General features: G+C 41.0%; 1 protein-coding gene across 1 annotated transcript; it reads right to left on the bottom strand.

Annotated features, from left to right (window-relative positions):
* Window positions 1–305: 305 nt before the first annotated feature.
* Window positions 306–27,727, bottom strand: slc16a2 (solute carrier family 16 member 2). The gene is made up of 6 exons (XM_068326344.1): window positions 26,696–27,727; window positions 11,179–11,323; window positions 10,288–10,786; window positions 9,101–9,244; window positions 7,180–7,408; window positions 306–5,012 (listed from the first exon to the last, which is right to left on the bottom strand). The coding sequence occupies exons 1-6, from the start codon at window positions 27,114–27,116 to the stop codon at window positions 4,756–4,758; spliced, it is 1,695 nt and encodes a 564-aa protein (XP_068182445.1). The 5' UTR covers window positions 27,117–27,727; the 3' UTR covers window positions 306–4,755.
* Between the last annotated feature and the right edge of the window lie 248 nt (window positions 27,728–27,975).

Raw genomic sequence — 27,975 nt, 5'->3', positions numbered from 1 at the left:
TATGTCTTACATAACATAGGGGTTACAAAGAAAGGGTTATGTGAAAGGGTTTATTTCATGTCAAACCAGAACGGCTACCATGACCACCAAGGTGACAGTTTGTCATGACCCAGACAGTTTTGTTCTGATTTTAGCTCTTGATGGATTTATCAAATTTGGGCTTTTATCACCAAGTGAACTGTTATGAAGTATGCCACCCACCTGAAGAGCAACCAGAATGCTTGCAGCGTCTTACGTGGACGTGGAGCAGACAAGGACAAGAGGCACACAGACAACAAAAGAGCGACTGGCAGGGACAGCATGGGTTGTTTTCATATTACATCTTTATTGTTGGTTTAATAGAAAAAATGTGCCTCTTTTGATAGATTCAGAATTACTTTGACAAAAAAACATTTTTCTAGCAGCATGACTTCTGATCTTGCAACATAACTGGCCTTGTTAAAACATTTCATAAATGACAAACAGAAATATGTATTAATATAGAACAAGCATAGCTCATGTAGGGAGAAAAGAGGCTGGTACATCTCTGACCGGACAAGACAGCCAACAAGAGGTTTAATTGCAACATCCTCACTGAAGAATAGACGTGGAAAGTTTAACAGAGGCCTGCACCGAAGAATTAATCACATTTCAACATGCAAGGCTATGGGGAGGAATGGGCTGAGTGTTGCCCTAGTGAACTACAGAGATAGAAAAAATATATCACCAGAACAAGCTGGAATAATCATGACTATGAAAATATGATGCCTACAGTCAAGACAAGTAAAATATGCAACAGTACAGGGTTTCCACACCACCTGGACCATATAAAGGTTTACATATAACTGGTGTGTGAAAACAATGTAAAAGATTTACATACTGCATGATTTCAAAAATCATGGTGACAACACTGCAAAACTTTTCTTTCTCCAAGCTGTTCATTGAAATGATTGAAAGTGTTTCACACGTCGTATAATTTCGTGCTGATGAAAAGCAGAGATTGAAGTCAGTGGAGGAGATAATGGCACAACTGCCACAGAACAGCAAGGCTCAATATTGCAATATATTTTGGTGTGACTTCAAGTTGTGATTCTTTTTTTTCTGTCAGTAAAGAACATTTTGAAGATTGAGAGAAGTAGTTATGTGTTTTAGAAACTATTGGAGAGATAAATGCAAAAACATCATGAGGTTATATTTGAACGTGTGCCTCTCTGTAGCTCTGACCTGGATATTGAAAGACACAGGCAAGCACCCGTTAAATAAAAGTCATAACAATCAGAAAAATTTTCATGTTTGCCTATTTGACATTCAGGGATAAATCAAGTCTAAAATCAACTCGAAAACATTGTACTAAAAAAAACCCCCAAACAATTAAATAACTAGTGTTAGTAGTTTATCGTTAAGGTTAAGGGCTCTATCTGGTCCTGAAACTATTGCAGGCTACAGCTCTGTAGCTGCATAGACAAAGATTTTTGGCAAGCCTAATGCTAGTTCTGACAACACACATCCAGATGCTCTTCAGCATTACTCATTCATCCTTGTTCCAAAACTGAACAGCTTCACTAACTCAACAAATAAAATATTTTTCCAGTTATTAAAATCACCACCAAATAAATGAGAAAACCAAACTAAGAGAAGAACAATTTATGGTTAAGTGCAAAATATAGTTAACGTACTTATGTTCATGCGTTTCAATTTTAGAATTAAAAAACACAGCTGCATCTAAGCAGAAAACAGAGTGTGAACAAATGAAATCATGAGAAGAGGCTATTAAGACAATCAGACAATCTTATACTAAAACAACAATAACTCACAACAGTCACAAGATTTGACAAAATTCACAATACAAGCTTGTAGTTGTATCTAAAAGGTAGCAAATCAGGTCAAATCCGTTTTTGTTGTGTCAGAGCTGTTTTCTAAGGCAGACTTTTCCAAGTCATTCATTTGAAAAACATTAAACTATCCATGTGAAAAAATACTGATAATAAATGAAAAAAAACATGCGGCTGAGGTCCTCCTACAAGATCTATATCTGTGGAAATCAATTGTCAAAAACTAATTAATTTAATGGATTGTAGGACTCATGACGCGGGCCACTTGTCTGATTAAAGGAAACTTGCACAATGTGCAACACTTTTTCCTTCAGTGGCTTAATGACAGAATTTTAACTTTACTTGTGGTAAAAAAATATTAAAATATAAACTTACTGACAAATATTGTCTCTTTATTTTACCATCATCTAATCCTCTAAGAGATCATAAAAGATGTGGTTTAGTAATTTTACATGCAGCTCTGCATAGTCTTAGAGAAGAGTTTTCCAGAGGACTTCAGTTTTACTGAAAGTATTATCTGCTACCTACACAGGACAAAAAAAACCCAAAAAAAACCTACATTACTTTCACAGTTAATTGGTATTCGCTGCATAGGAAGGTGCTGATTTGATTAAATATTCCAAAATGAGTCACTTTAAAAGTGAGAGTTGTTTCCTTTTAAGGAAACAACTCTTTCCTTTTCTGTCATACTGCTATACAGAGCTCCATTTTTCAGTTCAATGTTAATTTAAATTGTTTGGAAGCTGATATATCTCAAAATTGAACTCGGACTTTGCTCGTCAGCTTTAAAGTCTAGTACATTATCAACTCATTATGCTTAAAATAGAACCTACCTCAGTCAAACTAGAGGCTTGAGGGTTTTCTTTCAAACAAGCTTTTACCATTGTATAGTTCCCTACTATAGTTTAGTGTCTCTTATCTTTAACCAAGGACATTAGGCATTTATTAAACTTCATCTCTTCAATCACAGACAGAAAAATTATGTTGTGACAGAGCCGCTAATGATAAAGTGCAGGTAGAGCTATGAGGGAGTAGGAATGGTGAGGCTCAAAAAAAGCAAAATGGATATGAAGCCAAAATAAGCAGGAAGGGTAAATGTCCATATTTTTATAGTGACTAAAAAGACACTGACAAGGTTGATGAAAAAATGATTGATTGAAAAGATAAGTTTGACTGCTGGTTATGAGAAGATTTCAGTCTGTGATGAACCCACAACACAGAAAACCACAGAGTAATGAAGAATGTCAACAGCCCCCACTGGATGTTTGAGGAATGTTTGACTACTGAGGTATAGGTGTATGTTTCCTGTTCAGAACTGCTTGAACCATCGCATTATCCCACCCAAAAAAACTACACTCAGCAGTGAGGTTTGTGTAGTTTTTAGGTTAAATGTTCCAAAAACAACCAAATAATGGCAGTGAAAATAAAGGGAGTGCTAAACGGTAAGGAATTCCCTCTGTCCACCAGAGCATTCCTTCCATACTGTGGAGCAACTCCCCCCCTTCCCTCCCCGCTGCTCCGTTACTACATCGAGTAACTCAGTTAAATATTACAGCTCTGCTTCACATCTGTTCATTGTACAAAAGAGTGTGTAATGTAATTGTGCAGATGTAAGTGGTCCAAATGTATATGAAACAGTAACTTCAACATGTTGACAAGAGGGAACCCTTCCAGACAAAATGTCATCATGCAAACCTGATGATCTGTCAGATGGCCTGATGACACCTCAGACAATACAGAGATATTAATGCCAATAGTTCCCTCTCATCGACAAACCACAAAATTGTTGTTTTTATGTTATGTAATTGCCTCTACCATTAAAATGTAGTCTCAGTGCACAGAGGAAAAGGTCAGAGCAAATCAGCAACAAGCTTGTTCTGAATCTGACCAAACAAAAAAAAACAAAAAAAACAAAACTCACCTATAGCTGCAGTTAAGACAGCATGATTCAAACTCTTCATCAAAGGTCTAAATATATGTGAATATAGTACTATAAAAAAAACTATTCTGATATATGTTCAAAGCTGTAACAAAACACAGTGAAAGTAGCTATATCTAGAACCCTACTGAAATATGACAAAGTCAATCAAAATTTGAGTTTGATGATTAGTAAAGATAAAACTATGACAGTTAAGGCTGTACACACCCATAAGACGACTTTGTATCGACTGTAGTGTTGAGTTTCAATACAGGGAGCGCATCATGACTCCCCCCCATGTATCTCTGATCTTCTGTAGACCCTGGGTGTGAGTTCAGTGTGCGGTTTAGCTGAGGTGATTGTGTTATTTGTCTCCATCAAAAACAAGGAAAATAAAAAAATCAAACCTGCAAATTAGTCAAAATGAGATTACGTTTCAGCATCATGAAGTAAAATAAAGCGTGCTAAAACAAGAAGCTTAATGTTGTACGGAAAGAAAACAAATGTATCCCTTCGTTAATTCTTTCTGGATGCCTCTTAAGTTTTTTTTTTATACAGGGTCTCGAAAGAAAATTTTTTTCACAGCTTCAAGAAGCTAAAGTAATGAAAAAATCTGTGAAATACTAAACAACCATTGTCAGTTAAAATCTACATGTCTTTCCTCTTGGAGGCATACATTGCTGCAGTCCATCAGATAACACAATCCTGTTTGACTGTGTTCTGCTCATCCTCCTCTGCAGCGGTCCGTCATTCTAAATTCTCAACTTCAATTTCTCACCACATGAAAATAATCAATTAAAGTGAAGGAAGATGATACAGGTAAAAGGTCAGACAACAGGTTGATAGTTCTGATTGAGATGAGCACATTCTAAGGATTGGGAGGGGGGGGTGCTGGTGGTCTGAATCCATGGGAAAAACAAAAGAAAAGCATAGGAAGAAATATGTGTTCATTGACATACTTCGTGTTGGACATACATGATCTATGCTCGATATGCAGGAATATGTGTAACCTTTATACAATGCGACTCAGATGTGTGTCTCTACATCAGTGTAGCCAGGCAGGATGTCTCCGTTGGAGCAGCTCCTCGGCTCCCCATCTGGTTGAGTGGTGGGCAGCATGTGGGCAGTTGTAGACATCTCCTCTGGAGATAAGGTCGCCTGGTGTCGTTGGAGTCTGCGATGTACCAGGGGCACAAAGAAAAGCATGATGCCCCCCGCAATAGGAGGCACCCCAGCCAGGGAGAAGGCCACTGTGTAGTTCCTGAAGTAATCATGCAGGAGACCTGGATGGTGAAAATAGTGGAAACACAGCTCATGAGACACTGCAGTCATTTTTCACTGCCACGTGACACTTGTTTCAAATGAGTATAACTGTGAAAAGAGAGACACGATTCACGAACGGAAGGAAATACTGATCATCTGTGATGAATTTATGTAAAACAAACGTGTCATAACTGTTGGTTCAGGATAGTTGTTTGGTTTTGGCCAGCTATATAGAGAAATGGATTACTTAAGGTCAAGCTTCCTTGTTGAAAGCCTAATCCAGTGAGATCTCCATCCTTTAAGACATAAGGAAATGGTTTTATTCAAACTTAAAACTGAAAAGTGACAAAGACATGAAAAGTGGCTATTGACTTTAAACAAGTATTTACATTCAGCAATGTATTGGGATTTATTCTTTCCAAATCACTTCAGAGCCTTTTTCAAATGTAAATATACATGTAAAAATATTATTTGTTGGTTTTTCAAATGTATGTATTTTTTATTGCTTTGATGTTTAGGTTGTTACTGTACCAAAGTTATGTTTGAACATGTTAATATGGACGTTCAGTGTCATATGTTCATTCATCACTCATCCAATAACATTCAACTTTCTTCTCATTGGACGAATTTTATTCTCAATAAAACTAAAACCTAATCCAGTCAGACTTCCTACCGTAGCCAGAATTCATAAAACTAGAAGGTTGTCTTTTTCTTCAAAGTCAAACTGGAGAGGGACAAAAACAGCAACGCAATCATTTTCAAAAAATTCAAAAGAAACTCACCAAGCAGGGTCAACTAGTTTAATGCATTGCATTTAATGTTTGCTCTACCACTGAACTTGCAACACCTGATCAGCAGGAGTGACACCAACGTATGTTTGTACATAGTCGTGCAACACATGCCTTTGTGGTCATGAACAGCAATGACTGTACTGAACCATATGTTTTGACAGATTCAGTCTTTGAAGAGTTGCTGATATTTATCGTAATGCGTCATTGTCTTTTGTTTGTTTTGCTGCAAGAGTTAATCGGGAAATATTTAAACCATATGCCACGCTATAATATAAGTTCTTTGAAGTCTTTGTGTGAGGACACGAAAACCACCGGTCTAGCTTGTCTTTTGATCTGGAATCCTGCATGCATTCATTACCTGTAAACCTATTACCTATGTTTATAGTGGCGGTAGTCCCTGATGGACTTAAGCAGAAACCGGAGAGAACAACAAATGGGAGCACAAACATGATTTGTTCTCATTAAAGCTCTACAAAACTGAAATTGTGCAACTAGAATATCCTGTAGTTGGTCAAATGTGAGGAATGTGTTTGGCTTTTAAAAACAATCCTGAACATTTCATCTACTTGCAAACACGAGAAAAAACATTAAACAAAAGAAAAATGCAAAGGCCCACTACACAGCTGCAGCTTGCCATTATTTTTTTACTATCCATTAACTAGTCTGTAATTTTCAGAACTCAGTTCTTTTTTGAGTCAGAGAAAAGACAAAAATGATCAGATATTACTAAAGGTTTGAGTCCTTCAAATTACTGTTTTTATTCAGTTCAACTTTCCCTTTCTCAAATAATTGACTAAATCCTTCATCTATATGAGGATTCTCATGATGCAATGAATAAATATGTTTGTTTATTCCTTTCTCCTCAGACATAATCCAAAACATAACTAAATATTCAAAATCTATTTAGACGAGACTTGTGAATTCAACATTAAACTGTTGAATTCACAAAATCTCAAAAAATTCCATAATTTCAGAGTCTTAATCAATAAAACAATCCTGCAGGATGTGAAAGAGAGCACAGAAATTCCTTATTCATCAAATTAATGCCCTGCCATTAATGTTTTCATACGGTATACAGTCCTGTTCTGAGAGATCTGGAGCTAAGACTGGCAGATGAGGAAGAAGAATCATAAATAGGAGCTGAGCACAGCCTAGATGAGCCCTTTTTCTCAGAAGGAAAAAAATCCTTAAAGAAAGCCTACAGTTGGCCACGAGCCCAAACCTCTCTGAAGACGTTCTGGCTTGTTTTCTACTGTATAATCCATCCTGTCACACATTCATCATTCTCACTGTACTCCATACATTTTGTTCTCTTGTTACTGCTCACTCATTCTGTTATGAAACAGCATAAGTCAGGCAAATGTAAGAAACACGACAACAAAATATTGCTTCTTACCAGCGATGGGTGGACCTGCAGTCATGGGAACAGACATGAGGCCTAGAAGGTAGCCAATGGCCTGTGAGGCTTGCATGGGTCCTACCAACTCAAACACTATGGGGGCCATCATGGTTAGGAAGCAGCCATCACACAGCCCCAAAAACACACACACAACCGCCAGCCCCTCAAACACAGAGCACTGAGGAATCATTATGGACATCAGGCCAAGTGTTATGAAAGACACCACCTGAAACAGACAGCAAGAACAAATTGACAAGCTTTAGGTCTCTGTTATTTTAGTTTTTAAAGCCCAAGACTGCCATTGAATGGACCATATCTGAAGGAGGCGTTTGCTTTCTTTCACATCAACCAAAACACTGTTAGCTTCAAAAGGTGAATTTACCACCTGCTTTTAACTGGATCAATCTGCATCCCTGTTGCTGTTTGTCACTGCACAACTGCCCTCCATGTGCTCACCTGCTCATGGAAATGGTGCTGTGAAAAACTGGCTGAAAAATCTTTTACAGGTGTGCGGTCACCTGTGAACACTAACCTAACATAGAATGTGTCATATATAATTTATGAAGTCTCCATGATGTCCCGTTTTAGTCTGTGGATCATCATTTTGCAGTTATTTTGAAGTTTCACCCAATGGTGACAGATGATGACTTTAAGTACAAATCAAATCAAATATTATATATATATATATGTATAATATAAATAAATGTGCACATCTCAGTAATGTCATGTATCGGCCCAGCAAGGTATTTAGTGCTCTTTACTTTTGTATCTGTTGCTAATGGCTGCATATCTATTTGTACAAATTTTAAAAATTGCAAATACTGTTGTATTACACTGTACTTACAGTTCATCAGGTTAAATCTTCAAACATGAAGGAGTTCATATGTCTCATTTACAAAAGACTTTTGTAAATACCACACTCTGTAGGGCGTAACTAACTAAAAAAGAACAGTCTGTTCAACTCAAGCTGTTTGTAACTGGAATGATTGGAAAGGGTAGCTTTGCCCCAAAGTATGGGCCCGGCCTCACTGAGCTCTGTTAAATGGGGTTATTTGATCTATAGAGAGCTCAAACAGCTCTCCTTGTTTTAACCCCTGCATCCCAAAGCACCACACCTGTCGCCTAGCAATACTAACAGCTGAGAGATTCTGAGAGATTTATTAGACATATGTCTAACAACACAAAGGGATTATTAGATATGAATTATTTCCAGAATGCTGATCCATTTTAGGTTTTCTGTTTTTAATTTCCAATTATGACTCAGTGTCTGCTTAGCAACACATTTAATGAGAGTTACTCGGGTCATACAAGTAAGAACTGACAAAAACAGTTTGTATTCAACAAACCTCTAAATTGCTTTGTGATTTCCTTTTATACTCTCAGGACTGCTTCTATCATAGGAAGTTCATTCTAATAGTAAAATAAAAGCTTCTTCTTGTTCTGGGACTGTCAGTGTATGCAAACGAACAATTGGGTCATTTTCCCCTACCAATAAAAGATAGTCCATCAAAAGATAATTAAATCGCAGAAATGAAAATACTTCATTTTCAGCTTGATTACAGTGCAACCCTATGTTACAAAAAGACCTTGTTTTGGTGTGATATGTGCAGAACAGAGCATCAGAAAACAAAATCTGTAAAAAAATAAATGTCGACAGTGAAGTTTTCAGGTTAAGGTTGGTGTGTTAGCACACAGTTGCATTGAAAGTCATCATGAGAGAAACTACAGGAATCTGCATTGCATTTTCAAAAAAGCTGTTAGAATTAGATATCACAAACATTTATTGTTGACTAACTGTAAAATGGTACAAATAAACTTTAGAGTCAATGATTCAGGCCCACATTTTATTTTTCCTATATTTTTTTGACAAAAACATAAAAGAAAAAGTACAATCTCCATTTTTAATATATTTCCTCACCTGCATATAAATCTTATTAAGACCAGGAATGAGATCCCCAATCTTGCCAAAAGCAAGGCGTCCCAGCCCAGATGACGCTCCTATGCAAACAAGAAGCACCCATTCCTTCTGGGTGTCATTGAACTCCTCCTTCACAAAGTTGATCTGAGAGACAAACAGACAGTATCATATGAGCTTTGGTTATGTGTTTCATGGTTAAATGAGATGGTGCTTACATAATAAACTCAATAATATAAGCTATCAATAATGAGTGAGCTAACAGAGCTATCGCACAACCAGCTGGTAGACTTAAAATGTTTTTGTGCTCTGTCCCTAAGGGATCAATGAACTCAACAACTGGGTGTGTGTGTGATGTGAAGTAATTCACATTCACAGAGGCCAAGATCTCACAATATAAAACGTCTTCATCTGCTAACCTCTGGAACAGCAGGACAGGAAGACCCAATGCATATAGGTCAGACACTCCCACTCACTTAAATACGAACCCCCAAATCAGATTCAAAACATTAAACTGTCCTCTGAAGTCTTTCCTGAACAAGCTTGTGTTATATTTGCTCTTCTTTGAAGATAAAATATAACACAAGGACATCGTATTTTCATCAATGGCCATAGGATAGGAATGTTTAGGGATACAGGGAGGCCATACAGGAGAGATTTCCTGAGGTGCTCAAGCCAATACAAAGGCCGGGGCTGTGTTTACATCTGGGCCAGGGCCTGAAACAACAGGTCTGACAGAGGGAGGTCAGAGCTGGAACATCAGACATCTGGATAGAAAGAGATCAACTTCACACCCCCTACAAGAGCTTTACACTTCATCCTCATCCTTCATGATCTCACGCCAATGTTGGACCTAGGTCATGTGCAAATTCACAAGAAATTCTAACTTATGGATTCTATTAATCATGAAAAGTAAAATATTGTTGGGAAGTATCAGTATCTATTTACTTTTATGCAACTGTGGTTGACCAATAGTGTCCGACAAGTTGGCCTGGACAGGGGAAGAGGACAAAAACAAACTAGTCCTTTAGTTTATAGAGTAGAATTATCTCACCAGAAATACAGCCATGTATCTCATTATTTTCTAATTTCCTGAATAGTTTTCATTTAGATTTGGACAAGTTAAGACACAAGCAAACACCTAATTTGTATTTATAATCAGCAGGCCCAGCCATTACTTTAATTCTTACCAGATGTACATAGGGCACAAAGTAGCCCAGAACAGCCGTGGCTACTCCAAATGCCCACAGTCGGTATGTCACAATGTGAAAAACACGGAGGTTGAAGTACTTCTTGACCCCACTCAGGACTTTGCTGAACCTGCTCCCACTTTGAGCAGTGGGTCCTGGATGAGCCGGAGGATTAGCCTGGTCAGGATCCATTCCTGGGGGTCCCATGCCTCCTCCAGCAGGCAGCAAAGGCTTGAAAAGCAGTCCCAGCAAAGTTTGGACAAGCATGAATATGCTGAGGATTTGAAAGGTCCTGCTTAGGCCCAGCGGAGTCACGACCTTCTGGAGGAAAACAGGGAGGCCTATGGAGAAGAGGCTGGCCCCAGCCGTCACAACTCCGTTCGCCAGGCCCAGACGCTGGCGGAAGTAGTGGCCCAGGATGACCAACGTGGGCTGAAAGGCGAAGGAAGAGCCACAACCAAACAGTATCCCATATGTAAAATAGCGAAGGGGCAGGGAGCTGCATTGGGAACAAAGACAAAAAGAAATGCTTTGGTTTTATTGACCATGTGTTTTTGCCGTAACATTTTTCATGAATAAACTGATAATACAAAAACGTAAATGTCCAATATAATAATATTCTTTAGACAAATAAATACCTTAATGTGAAACATCACAAAAATAAGTGTCACTTTTTGGCTGTTTTTTTTGATGATTAAATATCTTAAGTTTGGTCCTCTAAACAAACCAAAGACCAATTTTCAGATAAATTTGGACATTTCATATTTCCAGCTTCTGGATTAGGAAATACATTCATAACATTTGGATCAGATTAAAAAAATTCTGTGTAACAAATGAATAACTGCACAAATAGTTTCAAGAATTAATGATGTGTATATGTGAACATCTTACTTTGCAAAGGATGTAGTGAGAAGCCCTATGAAAGCCAGCGCTGCCCCACCGACAGCTGTCTTTCTACAGCCAAAGTGATCCGTGAACATGCTGACGACGGGTGAACAGAAGAAGATCATGCCCATTGCAAGGGCTCCGACCCAAGCTAGAGAGGAAAGGGATCTTTGTCAATAACATGTGGAAATCTTATTATCAACTTAAGTAAAAATATGCAAAATAAAACAGATTAAAGTCATATTTAAATGTTGACAAGCCCATCTATAAAATCCAATTCAAGTTTATGTAAAGTGAAATGTACTGTACTGCATATCAAAAATAGATGTACAGGATGTAAATACAGGATACAATACTGTGCAAAGGAATGTACATACAGTAAAAACAATGAGGAGAAATACATTCCCTTTCCTGCCTGGAAACAATACATCCATTAACTTTTTCATCTGTATATTTTCAATGGTTTGTATAATTCTTCAGTGTCTGAACAAATGCAGAAATTTGTTGAAAGTTGTATTATTAGTATTTACACTGCACACCTAAAGGAAAAAGAAATACCAAAAACTATGACAAAACAAAGTAAAATGGATGCTTCATTTTGAATTTCACGTATTTAGTTCATCTTTGCTCAGTCCAGCATTTACAACATTAACAAGAACTTAATAAACTTATTCAGTTTAAGATGCAAAATTAACTTGTCAAAAAACTGGGAGTGTAATTAAAGATCTTCAGCCTTATAACCGTGTTGAGTCTGATAAAATCTCTTATAAATGCACAAATCCATTTGCCCAGCAATAAAGAATTCTTTGACTTAATAATGTATGTAGGATGAGACTAAAACAGCAACTATGACAAGTATCATATCTGGGGCACATGGAAATGAATTTCAAACCTCAGGCATATTACAATAAACATGTACACTTTGTTTAATGACGACAGCTCATACACGCCTTAGGAGTTACTGGATGTTTACTTGTCAATGAACATGTTTGAACCAAATGAAGACATTATTTTCAGTAGGATCTGCTGAAAAGGAAGCAGTATTTATTTTTGATATGCTGTCAGGTTGCTTATTGTGCGACACTCTTTTTATAATACAGCTACAAGAACATTAAGTCCAATTATTAGCAAACTAACGAGTTCAATTAAAGAACATTTTGCTTCTGCAGACTGTTTTAGACCTTTGTCCTTACATTTTAACTTATAAAGAAAAACAACCATTTTGTTACTGTTGGCAAGTACAAAAAGCATGAAAATGCAATTATAATAAAAAAATATATGTTCCTTTAAGTAAATTTATATGCATATAGTGTTAATAAAGCGGTATTGTGCCACGAATCACAACATAAAAATTACACAACAAGAGTAAAAGACTTCTGAAGTTCAAAATAATGTAAGCCTTTAATGCACAGTGGGTTTACCCATTGCCTCCCCTGTAGCCCTCAGCACTGGCACATACCGATGCAGGGCATGTGAGTGAATCCCCTCTTTACTTCTTCCACAATAGAGCAAAACACTTTTACGAGTCACCAGACTTTATTTATATTGCCCTGAATTACAGATCGCTCTATATGTTAGCTACCCTTTAACTTAGATAAGTGGCCAGACTATGAATCATGTGACTGTAACAAAGCAATTCGGTGTTCCTTCGCTGTCAAATGAATTTAGCTAAAGGTCTGCGACATCACCTTTCTCCCATTTACAACCATGTCCTTTCAAAACTCCCAAAAAGATTGTCTCAGCAGATTGACCCAGGTGATGTGTCTCATGCTAATGACCCTCATTAGCATCTTCTTCGTCTTTTCCTTTCGGCTTTTCCCTTCAGGGGTCGCCACAACGAATCAGTTGCCTCCATCTAAACCTGTCCTTTGCATCCTCTTCTCTCACACCAACTACTTTCATGTCCTCTTTCACTACATCCATAAACCTCCTCTTTGGTCTTCCTCTAGGCCTCCTGCCTAGCAGTTCGAAACTCAACATCCTTCTACCAATATATTCACTATCTCTCCTCTGGACATGTCCAAACCATCTCAGTCTGGCCTCTCTGACTTTATCTCCAAAACCTCTAACATGTGCTATCCCTCTGATGTACTCATTCCTGATCCTATCCTTCTTCATCTCTGCTACCTCCAGCTCTATCTCCTGTCTTTTCCTCAGTGAATGACACTCATTAGCATACAAAGGTGAAACTCACATCTCAGCGAGCCCCTTTGGCACCCCCACCAACAATCGTTGAGGAGCCAGACGGGTGTAAACGACGGTCCATGGAGTGTGAATAGCACTGACCACACCCCACAGGGTTTATAAGGTGGGACATGATCAGCCACACTCTGAACTGAAGAAGTCTCTTGGAGAGACAAAACGTCTTCAAGAACTTTAACGTCCAGTGGATCGACTCAACAGCTTTTGGATAACCATGACCTGGATGACTGAGAATCTACACTGACATCTTAGTTAAAGGACAAGTTTTTGTGTCCCTATCAGAAAACCAACAATCACCTTTAAATTTTACAGGTGATTGTATCGGCACTGACCCAAATGCAAACCGAAGCATCATGTTTATAGTCTAACAACAGTAAGCAAATGTCATATTTGCAGAAACTTTGTAAAATTGAAAGTCTCTGTATAAACCTGTTTGCGTGAAACCACCAAAACAACTTTACCTCATATGCATATACAGGGCACATCAGCAAAATTCTAGAGGATTACTCATGGTGATTAAGCAGATAAAAAAGGGGATCAAATTGGATAGTTCTGGTCTAACATGCGTCTATTCTAAACAAAATAAAAAAAAGAAGGGAGAAGACCGAACACAACATTTACACTGTGACCATGAAGTCCAAAAATGTCCGACATCTGGGTCATGACTACTTGGGAGCAAAAGGTTGCTTCAATGTTTGGCCTGTTGTCTGGGTCCTGGATGACAGTGACCCAACAGCATATAGATATAGTGAGTACTTAATACTTTAAGAGCTGATCAAGTACCAGTGTCTGTTTAGCTCTCGCATCACTCAGTATTTTCCCTGAGGGGTAATCAAATGGCTCTCCAGTGAAGAAACAACAAGCGTCACAGTGCCAAACAGCATTGCTCTGCTCTCTAATGTTTTCCAGTGACAGTCTGTCCTATGAAAAACATATGAAGTGTTATGACATAGCCTAAAAAGATGCAGTAAATAATCACAGCAATATCCAAGTTGGTATTGGTTGTGGTGTCCCAGTGGACTAAAAACAACCTTTAACAAATTCTACCACTGGGATCATACATCTTACATGATCAATTACTGCGTCTTGTTCATTAACACATATTTTTGTCTGTTTGACAACCAATCATTGTCAACCAGGCAATCTAAACTAATCCTACAATGTGAAGAGTTTTCAAAATCTTGACAGGTTTCAAATCATTTTTCATTGCCCACAGAAAAAGAATCTCCAGACATCCTTGTGACTGTCAAACATGCACAAACTAAAAGATTCAAAGGTAACTGGACATCACGCACAACAGGTAGGACAAACTGTTGTTGGTTTAATATCAGGCAGATTACTACACAAATTTATTGCAGCTTGGCAGAGCCATCAGCTTTTCCAGGGCATCTTTATCAGAGGTTACAGAGATCTCCCTCAGAACTGACATAATAATGCACATTTTAATTCCTTAACAAAATTATCTGAACCATCCTGATGTCTTCACAAGCAGATTCAAATAGTACCAAGCAATTTCCAGATCAGATTTTTTCTGCAATTGTTGGGAGGATAAATTGGGGAGACATTGCCCAGATTTTCCTGTAGTCTGGCTAAACAGATTCCACTTCTATCTTCAAACTATCGACACAGTTGTGAGATCTTTTACGACAGTCAGTTTGGGCTCTTCATCATATGCTTTTTCCTTATGTGGAGGAGGAGGTCCCTAGTTTTTGGCTCCACTTGGATGATTCTGGCTCTGGATAAACCTCAGCACCTAATCCCCTAATCCTCCCCAACCCCAAGTCCCCCCACACTGGCAAGCAAAAGTCTCTGAATAGACTGAGTGCATTCATTATAGACAACTGGGTCAGAGCACTTTGAACATTCGGTGTCTAAAAAGGCTCTACTGTATATAAATGCAGTCCATTTTCTAGGACAATTAGGTCTGAACATTTTCAAAAAAACAAGCAAGATCACAACAAGACCAGGACCAGGGAAAAAGAAATGTGTGACTGCTTATCAGTGGAAAATGGTGGTAATGAATGCTCTCTTCTCATTACATCATAGATAGATACATAGATAGTTTATTAATCCCAGAGGAAATTGTACATCCACTGCTCAGGCATTACATAAAGAATAAATACTGGATAAACACCAGGAGAAAAAGAAACACCGACATCACAGGACATACCACAAGACATACACTACACTAACAGACACATGCAGCATTAACAGGACTTACTGTATATACTAAACTATAACTAAAATATAACAGTATAACCGCAGACAGTATATAACAGTCTGCGGTTAAAACGGTCTCGGACGTGGTTGGAGCAGGAGGTCGTGGCGAGGTTGGAAGTCCTGTGGTTGAGGTGGGGTGATTGAGCTTCACAGTTCTTGGAGTGGGCTCGGGTGAAGTGGCAGGGGTGGAAGGAGAGGAAGCAGAGGAGGAGGGAGCATCAGTGGAGTTGTCTGCAGGGCTGGGAGAGGCCTGGGACGAGGAGCCGGAAGTGGTGGGGGAGCCGAACCGATTGAAAAAGCTGTTTAGTTCATTCTCTCGCTCAATATTCCCCTCCACAGTGCTGCACACTTTCCAGTGTCCGATGATGGTTCTCATTCCATTCCAGACCTCCCGCACCTGGTTGCACCCCAGCAGCTTCTCCAGCTTCCTCCCGTATGCCTCCTTGGCCTGCCTCAGGCAGAGTCTCACTTCCTGCTGGGCCTTCCTCATCTCCTCCTCGTTCTTGCTCCTGAACGCCCGCTTCTTCCTGTTCAGGACAGCCTTGACTTCTTTGGTTACCCATGGTTTGTTGTTGGGGTAACACCTGACTGTCCTGACAGGGGCCACTGTGTCCACACGGAAGTTCATGTAATCTGTAAAACACTGAGCTGACTCCTCAATGTCCTCCCCATGTGAGCCCACAATAACATCCCAGTCGGTGGTCTGGCAGCAGTCCCTCAGCATCTCCTCCACTTCCGGGGACCACCTCCTGACCTGCCGTGTTCTTGCTGGCAGCCGTTTCACCAGCAGGATGTAAGTGGGCTGTAGGTGCACTAGGTTGTGGTCTGATTTACCTAGTAGAGGGAGGGGGGTGGCGGTGTATGCCTCCTCAGCATTAGTGTAGAACAGATCGATGGTTCTGTTCTTCCGTGTGGGGCAGTCTACACACTAAAATGATGGATGCAGTCTAACAACCAAAGAGCCATCTGTACATTGGCAGAACAAATTAATTATAGCATAAAATGCTTCATTAGAGATTTACCAGGGAGCCAGCATACATATAGTGCATTTCAAAAACATCTATCATTTTGTTTACTCACATTATGGTGATGGCGAATATCTGAGGTATAAATGCATAAGCCTGAACAAATGAAGTCAAAACCACCACGATGGATCCCACAGCAATCTACATTTTGACCCCACACAGTTTACTTTCAATGCCAACATGATGAAAAAATATAAATCACATCCATGATCAAATGGTTTCTGATATTGTTATTCAAGAGTGAAAGGGTTTTTCCATACCGACAAAGGGAAATTTTCAGTCAGAAGTTTCTACATAATCAACCAAAATGGACACATGGAAAAACACAACCTTCTTGGGAGAGGCAAAAACAATAGCCACACTTATTTTTATAGCATTAACGGAAGTACAAGTCTACAGATGGGAAGTGCATTCCCTTAAGGGCACATTAAATGTTTTTCTGCCAGGCTGGACAACGTATTACATTAAAGTAAAAGGTCATTCTGACTGAAAAACAAATTCAGAAAAAAAACAGCTGGGAAAAGAACTAATCAGCCATCATTTCATTGTACGTTTATTGAAAAATTATGCAGTTTATCAGCTGTTCAAAAAAGACTAGTTTAAACAGCTCAATGCAACAGGTGTTTTCCTACATTCAAGACAAAAGGTTACTTTGAATGTTTAGGGCAGGCTCACAATTATTCAACCCCCTTAATAGAGTCCCACATGAGAGCTTACATTTGCAAGTCAGATGATGTTATAAGACTATTATAAGACTACTACACTAATAAAGTGTACTTATTATTATTATTATTCCAATTCTGACTAAGAATATATACAAGACTAATAATTATTGTAAGACGGTAAGAATTATAAGATTATAAGACTAAGAATTGAAAATGCACATCTACGCTTACTCAATGGTACATGAATCATTGAAGTCTTGGGATGCTGTTTGGTAGTGATTAAACCCTTGTTTTTTCTTCTCTTTAAGCCTTTGGGACAGCTTTATGTCTGAAAGAGGAAGAATGAAGTATACTGACTACCTACAGTAACTAAATAAAACTTGATTGATTGATCGATTGCACCAGTCAACTACAATTAGTGGTTAAAAGGACTTCGGACCACCTGCACTGTTTCCTTTCTCTCTCACATTGCTTAGGATGGCTCTTCTCCTGTACGGCTGCAGCAAGCAGCACCATAGTGGTGGAATAATCACTGTAATCCAGTGTCATAGCTTTTCCATTTGTGTTGCTAATAGTGGTAATTTATTGCAAGCCCATCTCTTAAAAGGTTCCACCATCACAGGAAAGGGATAGGACAGGGCCAGCAATGAACATTTAAAATAAAACCAATATCAAATCTATTTCTGGAATAACTAGACTATTCTTTATGTACAGAAATATGTATAGTGAAATATATTTACTGACAATACTTCAATATTTTTACAGAAGAAAATATTTTTTAATTAAGAACAAATGTTGTGCATTAGGCTCCGTGGTGCATTGGCGTCGCGCCCTGAGATTCCCCTGCCCCACGCCCTCGGTCAGCTGGGATAGGTTTCAGCTCCCCACGACCCACCACAGCGGATGAAGCAGTAGACAATGAATGAATGAATGATGTTGTGCATTACCTTAGTGTACGGCATTCAAAGGCGTGATGTTGGCATCAGGGTGCAGTGCCTTTGTAACATCAGCTGTTATTTGTGATTAACTTAAATTAGAGAGATGAGAGTACGAGGGAAGGCCCACATGCAGGCAGTCAAGGACCTCTCTTGGGCTGCTGAGAAGGGGAGCCAGTGGCTGTGGATAAAGAGCAAGGATCCAACCTGGGCGTTCAAGTGAGCTGATGGCATCTACGGAGTGAACCTGGGACGCTGGGACTCACTGCTGAACCCTCTGGAGGTGTCGTGGGCCAATCAGCGAAACATCAGTGAAAGAGGGCACCCACTTGACAACCCGAAGGACGCCATCACTCACTTGAACTCCAGAGTCTCATCGGTGCCTTAAGTATGAATCTATTGAGGGATATCAAAACCTAGTCCTATACAACTGATCAGCTGGATTAACCAGTGACTGCTGTGAAAGCGCAGCTGGCAACAAGGGAAAGACCTTGCGACGGCATGGAAGGACAGCTGACAGAAGGGAATAGACCCCAACGGGGCCACTATGGGCTAGCTACCCGTGGTGGCGGGACCCAGCACAAGCATTGTATGGATCCCACCCAACTATGCTACGAAAAGTTCTAAAAAGAAAACACCCCCTGAGCCTGCGAGAGTGGGGGCGGAAGATGGCTCATCTACAGTTAACATGGTAACAAACACAGGAACGGAACAGACTACGAGATTGATTATCAGCATACCTGAGGCTCTGACAGCTACAGCAGGACGCAAGCTCCAGAAATGCGTATATGGTTGGACAAAGGTTACTTCCACCCATGGCCTGAAAATACACCAGGGCAAGAGGTGCCTAAGGAAGGGTCAACAGGGAAGTCGTATCGACAGCTACTTTTTGAGAAGCAGGCCGAGTCAGTCGACTGAAGTTCAGCAGCAGGACACACACCAGTCTGCAGGACATCAACACCCCTGTCCCAGAGGAGGAAGAGCAAGGCACAGGAGAGCAACCTGAATGCAACACGACACATCCACCAGTGGAGAAGAAGATCCTGGGGCGAAGGCCATTAGTCAACTGGCCAAAGTCCTGCGACGAGACGCTGTGGAAAGAGGTGAACACTGAACTTTGCAACATCCTAGAAGGGATGAAAGGTACCACCATGAAGTTGGAGGGAATGGGCAACCTAATCTATGCCTATGGAGCAGAACGGTTTGGAGTGGCCAAAGGCAAGTGGTCTACTCCATCAATTCCCACCAAGTCCAGAAGGCAGACAGAAATAGACCGCCTAGTCAAGGAGAGGAGGCATCTGAAAAAACAATGGAGGAAGGCCACAGAGGAGGAGAAGGAGGGAGTAAACCTGCTGCAGGAAGAGATCCAGAGCAGGCTTGCAACAATGAGGAGAGCTGAAAACCTCCGGAAGAAGCGCAGAAGGAAGGAGCAAACAAGATCACGCTTCTATAAAGATCCCTTCAAATTTGTGAAGAGTCTCTTCACAAAGGAGAAGAGTAGAAGTCTCTCAGTGTCAAAAACCAACCTGGAAGAAGATCTGAAAAAGTCCTGTACAGATGATCGACACCACGAAGAAGGTTACACTTCCATCTGACATTCCGCCACTCAGTCCACCAGAGAAGGACCTAGACATCACTCCACCCAGGTGGAGTGAAGTGGACAAAAGCTCCAGGTCCCAATGGAGTCCCATACAGGCTCTACAGAAGCGCACCACATGTCCTGCTTTTCCTCTGGAAGCTGTTGAGAGTCGTGTGGCAAAAGAAGGAGATACCAACATCGTCGCAGAGAGCCAGAGGGATCCTTATCCCCAAGGAAAAGGACTCATCAGAAATCGGCCAATTCCGCCAGATCAGCCTTCTAAATGTCGAGGGGAAAATCTTCTTCAGCGTGATTGTTCATAGGCTGGCAGGATACCTGCAAAGAAACAACATGATTGACACGTCGATCCAGAAAGCAGGCATCTCAGGCTTCTCAGGATGTGTGGAACACGCTAGCGTCATCTGGCATCAGATACAAGTCGCCAAGAAGGAAGGAAAAGATCTCCACGCGGTGTTCTTTGGATCTCGCAAACGCCTTTGGCTCAGTTCCTCACAACCTCCTGTGGACAGCCTTTGACTACTTCAGAGTCCCACCAGCTCTTGCAACCCTTGTCAAGGCCTACTTCCAGGACATCCACCTCTGTGTGACAACATCAGAGTACACCACTGCGTGGCAACATCTGGAATTGGGAATCATGGCCGGCTGCACCATCTCCCTGCTGGCCTTCACCCTGGCCATGGAGACCATCATAAGGGCCTCTCGATGGGTGGTTGGAGGATAGCGAGTAAGACCTGGGCTGAGGTTGCCGCCAGTCAGAGCCTATATGGATGACCTCACAACACTCACCGCGACCAAAGCTTGCACAATGCGGCTGCTAGGAAAGCTCCAGGAAAACATCGAGCTGGCTCGCATGACGATCAAGCCAAGCAAGTCCAGGAGCATCTCCATTGTCAAGGGGAAGCTGTCAGACCATCGCTTCCACATTGCCGAGGAACCCATTCCAACAGTCTCCGAGAAGCCAGTGAAGAGCCTAGGTCGCTGGTATGATGCCTCCCTCAAGGACAAAGAGCAAGTGGAGCAGCTCAGGAAGGAGGTAGCCAGTCGCCTGAAGAACATTGACAGAACCCTGCTTCCGGGCAAGCTGAAGCTCTGGTGCATGCAGTATGGACTACTCCAACGCCTCCTTTGGCCACTAACCCTCTATGAAGTCCCGCTCTCAAAGGTGAAAAAGCTGGAGAGGCTGGTTAACTCATATACAAGGAAGTAGCTTGGCCATCCCAGGCGCCTCAGCACTATTGGGCTCTACGGCAAAGGAATGCTACACCTGCCCATCTCCAGTCTAACAGAGGAGTACAAGTGCGCCAAGGTCCGACTGCAGATGATGCTACTGGATTCGAGCGACCCATTTGTAGCCCAAGCGGCACCCAAGCTGGCCACCGTAAGGAAGTGGACCCCGTTGGTTGCAACGGAGCAGGCTAAGGCAGCACTCAGACACAGGGATAACGTGGGCCGAGTTCAGGAAGGGAGGAGTGGTCTTGGTACCGGGGCCAGTACACCGACCTGGAGCAAGGCCAATCTGTCTGAGAGACGCAAGCTGGTGGTCCAGGAGGCACGGCGGGTAGAGGGGGCAGGGAGGCGTACACAAATTGTGGCGCAGGCAAAGTGAGGGCAGTGGATGACATGGGAAGGAGTTGAGAAGAGGAAGATCTCCTGGAAAGATCTGTGGGAGATGGAGGCCTTCAGGGCAAGCTTTACCATTAGGGCTGCTTATGATGTGTTGCCCTCTCCTGCAAACCTAGGCCAGTGATATGGCGAAGACCCCACTTGTCCCCTATGTCCAAGTCCGGCAACACTAAAGCACGTCTTAGTGGGCTGCAAGACCAGCCTCACCCAAGGCCGATACACCTGGCGGCACAACCAAGGGCTAAAGTGTCTTGGAGCACTGCTGGAAAATCAACGGACAACCATGAATGCCCTTCCTCCTGCGTCATCCCGATGGCAGCCAACACCATTTGTCCGAGAGGGACAAGCCAGCCTCGCCTCCACAAGAGCTGACACTGGGCAGCTGGGCAGAGCACGGGACTGGAAGCTGCTGGCAGACCTGGACAAGAAACTCTGCTTCCCAAGTGAGATTGCATCCACCAACCTGCGCCCAGACCTTGTTCTGTGGTCACCTTCGCTCAAGCTCGTTTACATCATAGAGCTCACAGTGCCCTGGGAGGGTGCAGTGGAGGGGGCCTACGAACGGCAGAAGCTGAGGTATGCTGACCTCGCTGCAGATGCTAAACAACAAGGCTGGAAAGTGGAAGTAGGCTGCAGAGGGTTCGTAGCCACCTCAATATCCAGGTTACTCAGAGAGATGGGAGTACAAGGGAAGGCCCACAGGCAGGCAGGCAAGGACCTCTCTCGGGAAGCCCAAGAAGGGGAGCCAGTGGATGTGAATAAAGAGCAAGGATCCAACCTGGGCGTTCAAGTGAGCTGATGGCATCTACGGAGTGAACCTGGGACGCTGGGACTCACTGCTGAACCCTCTGGAGGTGTCGTGGGCCAATCAGCGAAACATCAGTGAAAGAGGGCGCCCAATTGACAACCCGAAGGACGCCATCACTCACTTGAACTCCACAGAGTCTCATCGGTGCCTCATCTCATCGGTGTATGAATCTATTGAGGGATATCAACACCTAGTCCTATACAACAGATCTGAACCCATACAGCAAGCCTAAATCCAACTTGTAGTCATTGAAATTGAATTAAGCCAAGCATAAATTTTAATTACTCAGACCACTTTACATGTTCCAAGATAATATGTACTTCCAAGTCTTTGGGATGGTTGTATCAATACTTCTGGAGTGGGGGTTGAAATTTCACGAGGACACAGTGGGTAGTGTGAAAAATGAAACACAATTCAACTGTTACATCTCAACCCTCAAACTTCAATACACAATCAGTTGCACTCCTCCAACTCACTAGCCAGCCTCAACTTCAAACTGATCTAATTCTCAGAGTTAAAATAAATCTTTTCCACATTTACGGAGCAATATGACAGTGTGTCTTCCCCAGCACTCTTCCCATTTGCACCTTAAAGAAAGTATTAACTCAATTATTGATGTGAAAACCTACATCCGCCCACGATGGTCCACTCCTTGGCCAGATTGTGCACAGTACAGAATGTACCTGCTTATAAGTGGAGATTTTAGAGATGCTGATCCCACCTAAATCCAAGCCCTTTCCAAGTAGAATGCAAAAAATTTCCCAGTACTCCCTGGGATTTCCAGCTTGCCTGGAGATATATTGTAGCAAAGCTGAGATACAGTGCTGCATGGCAGTAGGCTAAATGTGGGAGAAGTGTGCTTGGAACATCATAGATGTCATTTTTTAAATTTGTTAACAAAGTTGTTATTTGACTTTTACAAAATGCCAGCCACGTCTTATCTTAAACACACAATTAGAGGTCGATATGGAACCTGGCTTTTAAAGAACTATTATCTATTATCTTAGAATCGTATTATACAGAATAGAATTATGTCTGGACGCAAACCATTGTGTTTCAAGGTAATGAACACTATTAACAACTTAAAAACAAAAAAAAATGTTTAAAAGAGGCATTAATTTTGACCTAATTCAAAAGATTTCCAAGTCACATAAAGCAGAACAAAGGTTACAGGGAGAGGACAGTGGCATGAACAAACTCACAGCTCTTGTGTTCAATACAGGAAAACACAGCAGCAATTTTGAAATATTTCTTGAAAACATTCCAATTTCTGATCACTTCACTTGTATGTTTGTACTATTATTCAAAAATGAATGCATTCATAATGTCCTATTCTGAAGTGTTCTGTAAGCAGTTATGAAACTGCTTCCAGTGCGAAAACCTGGGCTCAACATCCAGGTTGTGGTTGTGCATGTTATTTACCCATCAGTGTCTCCTGGACATTTAATTGGAAAAAATATATAGCAGCATTAGAATCAGCCTTAGCTGTTATGTAACACTTGACTGGTGGCATAGTGATTATCTGCAAACTGTTGCCCGTGTCAGATTAGTTGAGGATGTATTTAATGATTTTTTGCATTTTTATTATCAGTACTATAATTGTTATATGATTATTAGGAGTTAGGGTTAGAGGCTTCAAACATCACAAAGAGACCTCAGCAGGGGAGTAAGATTGACTTAATGAACTTAATGCAATTTGATATGAATGAAGATCCCTGCTCTAGGGGTAGCTCAAGTACATAACCTTCAAATAGTCAAAAACAAATAAAAAATTAAATTGTTGTTGCGAACACGCCACAGTATACAGGGTCTTTTTGTTGACATGCAGGATACAATAATCTTTAAATAATGTGTTTTCACAGCAAGATGATACTAACGGCATAAGGGGGGAAAAAAGGCACATTCACTCTTTCTTCCAGTGACATTCAGGCACTGTAGTCTCAATAACTTAATCATCAATGAACACAGTCTTCGAAATAATCAGTTTCAAAATGGTGCGATAAAATGGAATTAATTTCAGGGACCATTGAAAAAAATTATTCACCAGCTCCTTTCTTGTGCCACCTCAGACACACACATTCCCAGTTTGGTCAAATCTGCTACATCTGGAGCTTCAATTCCACATTTTACACATCCACATTCACATCCACTGCTTATCCAAGCACAGCAGTCTTTGGTTTTCATTTTCAAAAATGTACTGTTGCGTACTCAGGCTCCAACATAGCGCTGACGTACCCGTGGTTTTGTACCGCAGTGGTCACAATAGGAGGGAAACTTGTGTACCTTCGAAGCTATAAAGAGAAAATCACCATCTGCAACGCATAAACCACTCACCTCTCCTTCATTACCTTTTTTACGTAACAAGAACGCTTACTCCATCCCCTCTGAAGTATTTACATACATTTTTGTTCGATATTCTACACATGTGGGCCAAACTTTTATGGACTATTCCCTATTAGATTGGATAAATGCACACTAGAGTGAGCATTACAGCTGTTTCTCTTTTGTCTTTTGTTTGTAGCTGGTTGGGAATAAACACTTAAACTTAATCCCTTCACATATGAGAATAGCCAAAATGCATATCCAGTGAACAACTGGAAATAAAATCTTCAATGCAGAGTCTGAACACAAATACCTTTGTAGCAGCTGCTTTACGTTGAAGGCATGGTAAATATCATGTTGTTTAACAACCTGGTCTCACAAAATCTAAATTCAAAGTGACACTGAGTTAAACTTTGCCCAAACAGCGGTACACTCCACATAAATTACACATGGCCAGCTGCAATATAAACCTGTGCTTATACAAACACGTCAGAGGAGTTTGATCATGTCAGAGAGCTTTATTCAGTCTTAATTTAGGATTTCAAGGCAATAAGAAATTGCCGACTTTGTGCCAGTCAACCGTAATCCCCCCTCATATTACATTGACCATTAATGATGACCATAAAATTTAAATATGCCTACATGATACACATATTCGTGAAAATGTTATCAAACTTAATTTAACAGTTAGATTCTGCCATTTATGCATAAAACCAGGTCTCTCATGGCTGTATCATTGTTTGCACCCCTCAGCATAATTTGGACATAATTTGAACAGTAATTTACATAATCTGAAAAGTAAAAGCTTGATATATACGGTAATCCTGAACTAAATGGGTTTGAAAGGAAGCATGTGTGGAATGAACAGAGGAATGAACACTGGCCTCCTTCACATCATATACACTAGAATAAGTATATCAAAATAAGTGTTACAGAAACAAATCAAATTAAATTGCTGCGATGAGAACCTTATACCATACAGTATGTAAGTAACACTAATGTTACTGACCAGTACAGATAAAAAGGGAAGAATTAAAAAGCAACGCAATATTAATAGAATATTTCCATGGGGTGCAGACATTCTTCTAGTCTCAACAGGATCATACAGTATGTCCATATTGTTAAAACTTCTGATGGGCATTTTTGTTAACACTTCAGCAGTACAAACAGAATGACTGAAAACTGAATTTGCTAAATCTAAGGTGCTGTAATTAGGATTCCTTAGTTTCCATGAAGGGAAAGGAAACTAGATAGTTAGATGACACTTACACATCTTAACCTCCTTCTACTTCAGTGATGATTCTCTCAAAAACATGACAACTGACCAGCTCATCTAAGAGATCCAGGTATTTTTTGTATGCTAGAAGAATATCTAGATTTAATAACTGTATAGCAGCACACGTGTAATAAGATACTACCTTTTCTGCACCCTTTGGGGTTAAAGCCACTTCAGCTGACCTACATATTTTCAGACTCTTGCAACTTGTGCGTCTCATACTGTTCGAAATTAGTCATCCCACTGTATATTATATATTATTATTACACAAAAAGACCTTGAATATTCCAGAGTGGCTGTCACAGTTGCACAACTTGAATCTAAGTAAATACTCTCGCTGTATTTTGAATAAAGTGATTGCAGCACATAAACCCAGAAATATTTAAGAAATAAGAGTTAATCAGGAATGGGCTACGATTCCTCTGGAACACTGGATATGAATCCTTTTTGGAGCAGGTCGTGTCAACCAAAACTACGCTGGACAATGCTTTTCATAAAGAAGGTGAACAATTCTGAGAACACAGAAGTCAGTGACAGCTACATTGTGTTATTTTTAGAGGGAATCACTTGCAACTTGTTGCGTTGACTTATGTGAACTGCTCTTGAAAGATTTGTTTGTTGCAAACAGCTGATTAATATTTTGACCAAAAACATATATAATGGGGTTTTGTTTTCAATTGTAAATATAGTTATGGCAACATATTACTGATATTAAGTTGTTGCAATGAAGATATTCTTTCAAATAAAACCAAGTCCTGATTTCCTCGTTTGATGTCATTTTTTAAATCAGTTCTTGTGACATACAGCCAGGAGAAATGTACTTCTGCCACCAGTTGATAATACTCACCCACTTTGAACTGAGACGTCTTGTCGTCTGGGTTTGCGTGCTCTTTCACCAGCAACATATGCAGGATACCGAAAGAGTTTTGGATCCCAAAGATGGAACCATTGCACCAGGTGGCTGCAAAAACTACCAGCCAGCCATAACCTCCCTCTGGCGGGACGAATCCGGCTCCGCGGCCGTGCTGACCGCAAGCCTCGGATTCAGAGGCGGGAGAGGGGGGCGGTTTGCACTCGGCCTCAATCAGCTGCACGGTGCTGTCTTCCCGGGCGACTTTACATTCGCTTCCCGCCGCCTGATCACCCTTGCACTTGTCTCCTAGTTGGGGAGCATCTTTTCGCTCCATCTGCTGATGTGCGCCTTGCGTCTCTGTCTGGCACACCTCGCCGGTCGGCTGAGCTTGGCTGTCTAACCCGTTGATCCCCATGCTGTCTGCTGTGCTGGAGAGGTTCCTGTAGCTTCTAGGCGTTTATGCATGAGATATAGGTCACTGACATAGCACTAATTTGAATAACACGATTTGATTGGCTCGCTAAGAAAGTGGACGCGCAGACAAACAAGCAGCCGAAGCTTTATTTCTAAACCAAATCTGAACGTCAACTTCGGCAAATAAATCCTAAGCTGCAAATGTAAATGATCTCATTCTAGTCGGATAGCTGTATTTTTTCCAGAGAAATAGAAAATACCGCCTGGTTCACATTTGAAGCCACAACAACAACAACAACAACAACAACAACCCGTCGAACTGACGACACTTCAGTTTACTTCCATTTGATTTCCCTGAATCAAACACGAATCGACAACCTGAGCAAACGTCGGCTTAGTGCCGGCAGCGCGCCGTCCTGTAGAGCAGTGCGCAGACGGTGCGCATTCCCCGGCGCTACAGCGAACGATCAGGCGGTCCTCTTCTTCGACCTGAAAATGCTGTCGTTATGTCAGCGTGAGACCGTCTCGCCTTGAGTGTCACCAGAGACTCCCCCTCATCTCCACCTCGTTCTCCCCCGCCGGAGCGTGGATCGTAGGAACTAATGGTCGAGCTTTCAGAACAGTTACGGGGAAAGTCGTTTTAAGAGGTTGCACTTGGTTTTGCCGGATATACGTAAAGACCCGAATAATTATTACGTCATGCTGCGTTCAAATCCATCAGAAACAGAAAAGATAAAAAAATTCTGGCTCGGGAAAAAAAAAAAAAGCATTTAAAGAAGTTATCAAGTTGGATCTTTTCACACAGAAACTCGTGCAGATGTTTATTCAAGTTTTTTTTTTTTTTTTTTTTAAAGCAAAGA

The sequence above is a fragment of the Antennarius striatus genome, chromosome 10 (assembly GCF_040054535.1).
Source record: "Antennarius striatus isolate MH-2024 chromosome 10, ASM4005453v1, whole genome shotgun sequence".
NCBI lineage: Eukaryota > Metazoa > Chordata > Actinopteri > Lophiiformes > Antennariidae > Antennarius > Antennarius striatus.
Note: the sequence above shows the minus strand (reverse complement) of the source record. Positions and strands in the feature narration are given on the sequence as shown.

Excerpts from the sequence above, each read along its gene's own strand:
- slc16a2 (XM_068326344.1), bottom strand. The coding sequence starts at position 27,116 with ATGGGGATCAACGGGTTAGACAGCCAAGCTCAGCCGACCGGCGAGGTG. Across the intron at positions 11,324-26,695 it reads GACGTCTCAGTTCAAAGTGG|CTTGGGTCGGAGCCCTTGCA; the intron begins GTGAGTATTATC and ends TTTCCTCTCTAG. Across the intron at positions 10,787-11,178 it reads CTCACTACATCCTTTGCAAA|CTCCCTGCCCCTTCGCTATT; the intron begins GTAAGATGTTCA and ends TTCCCAATGCAG.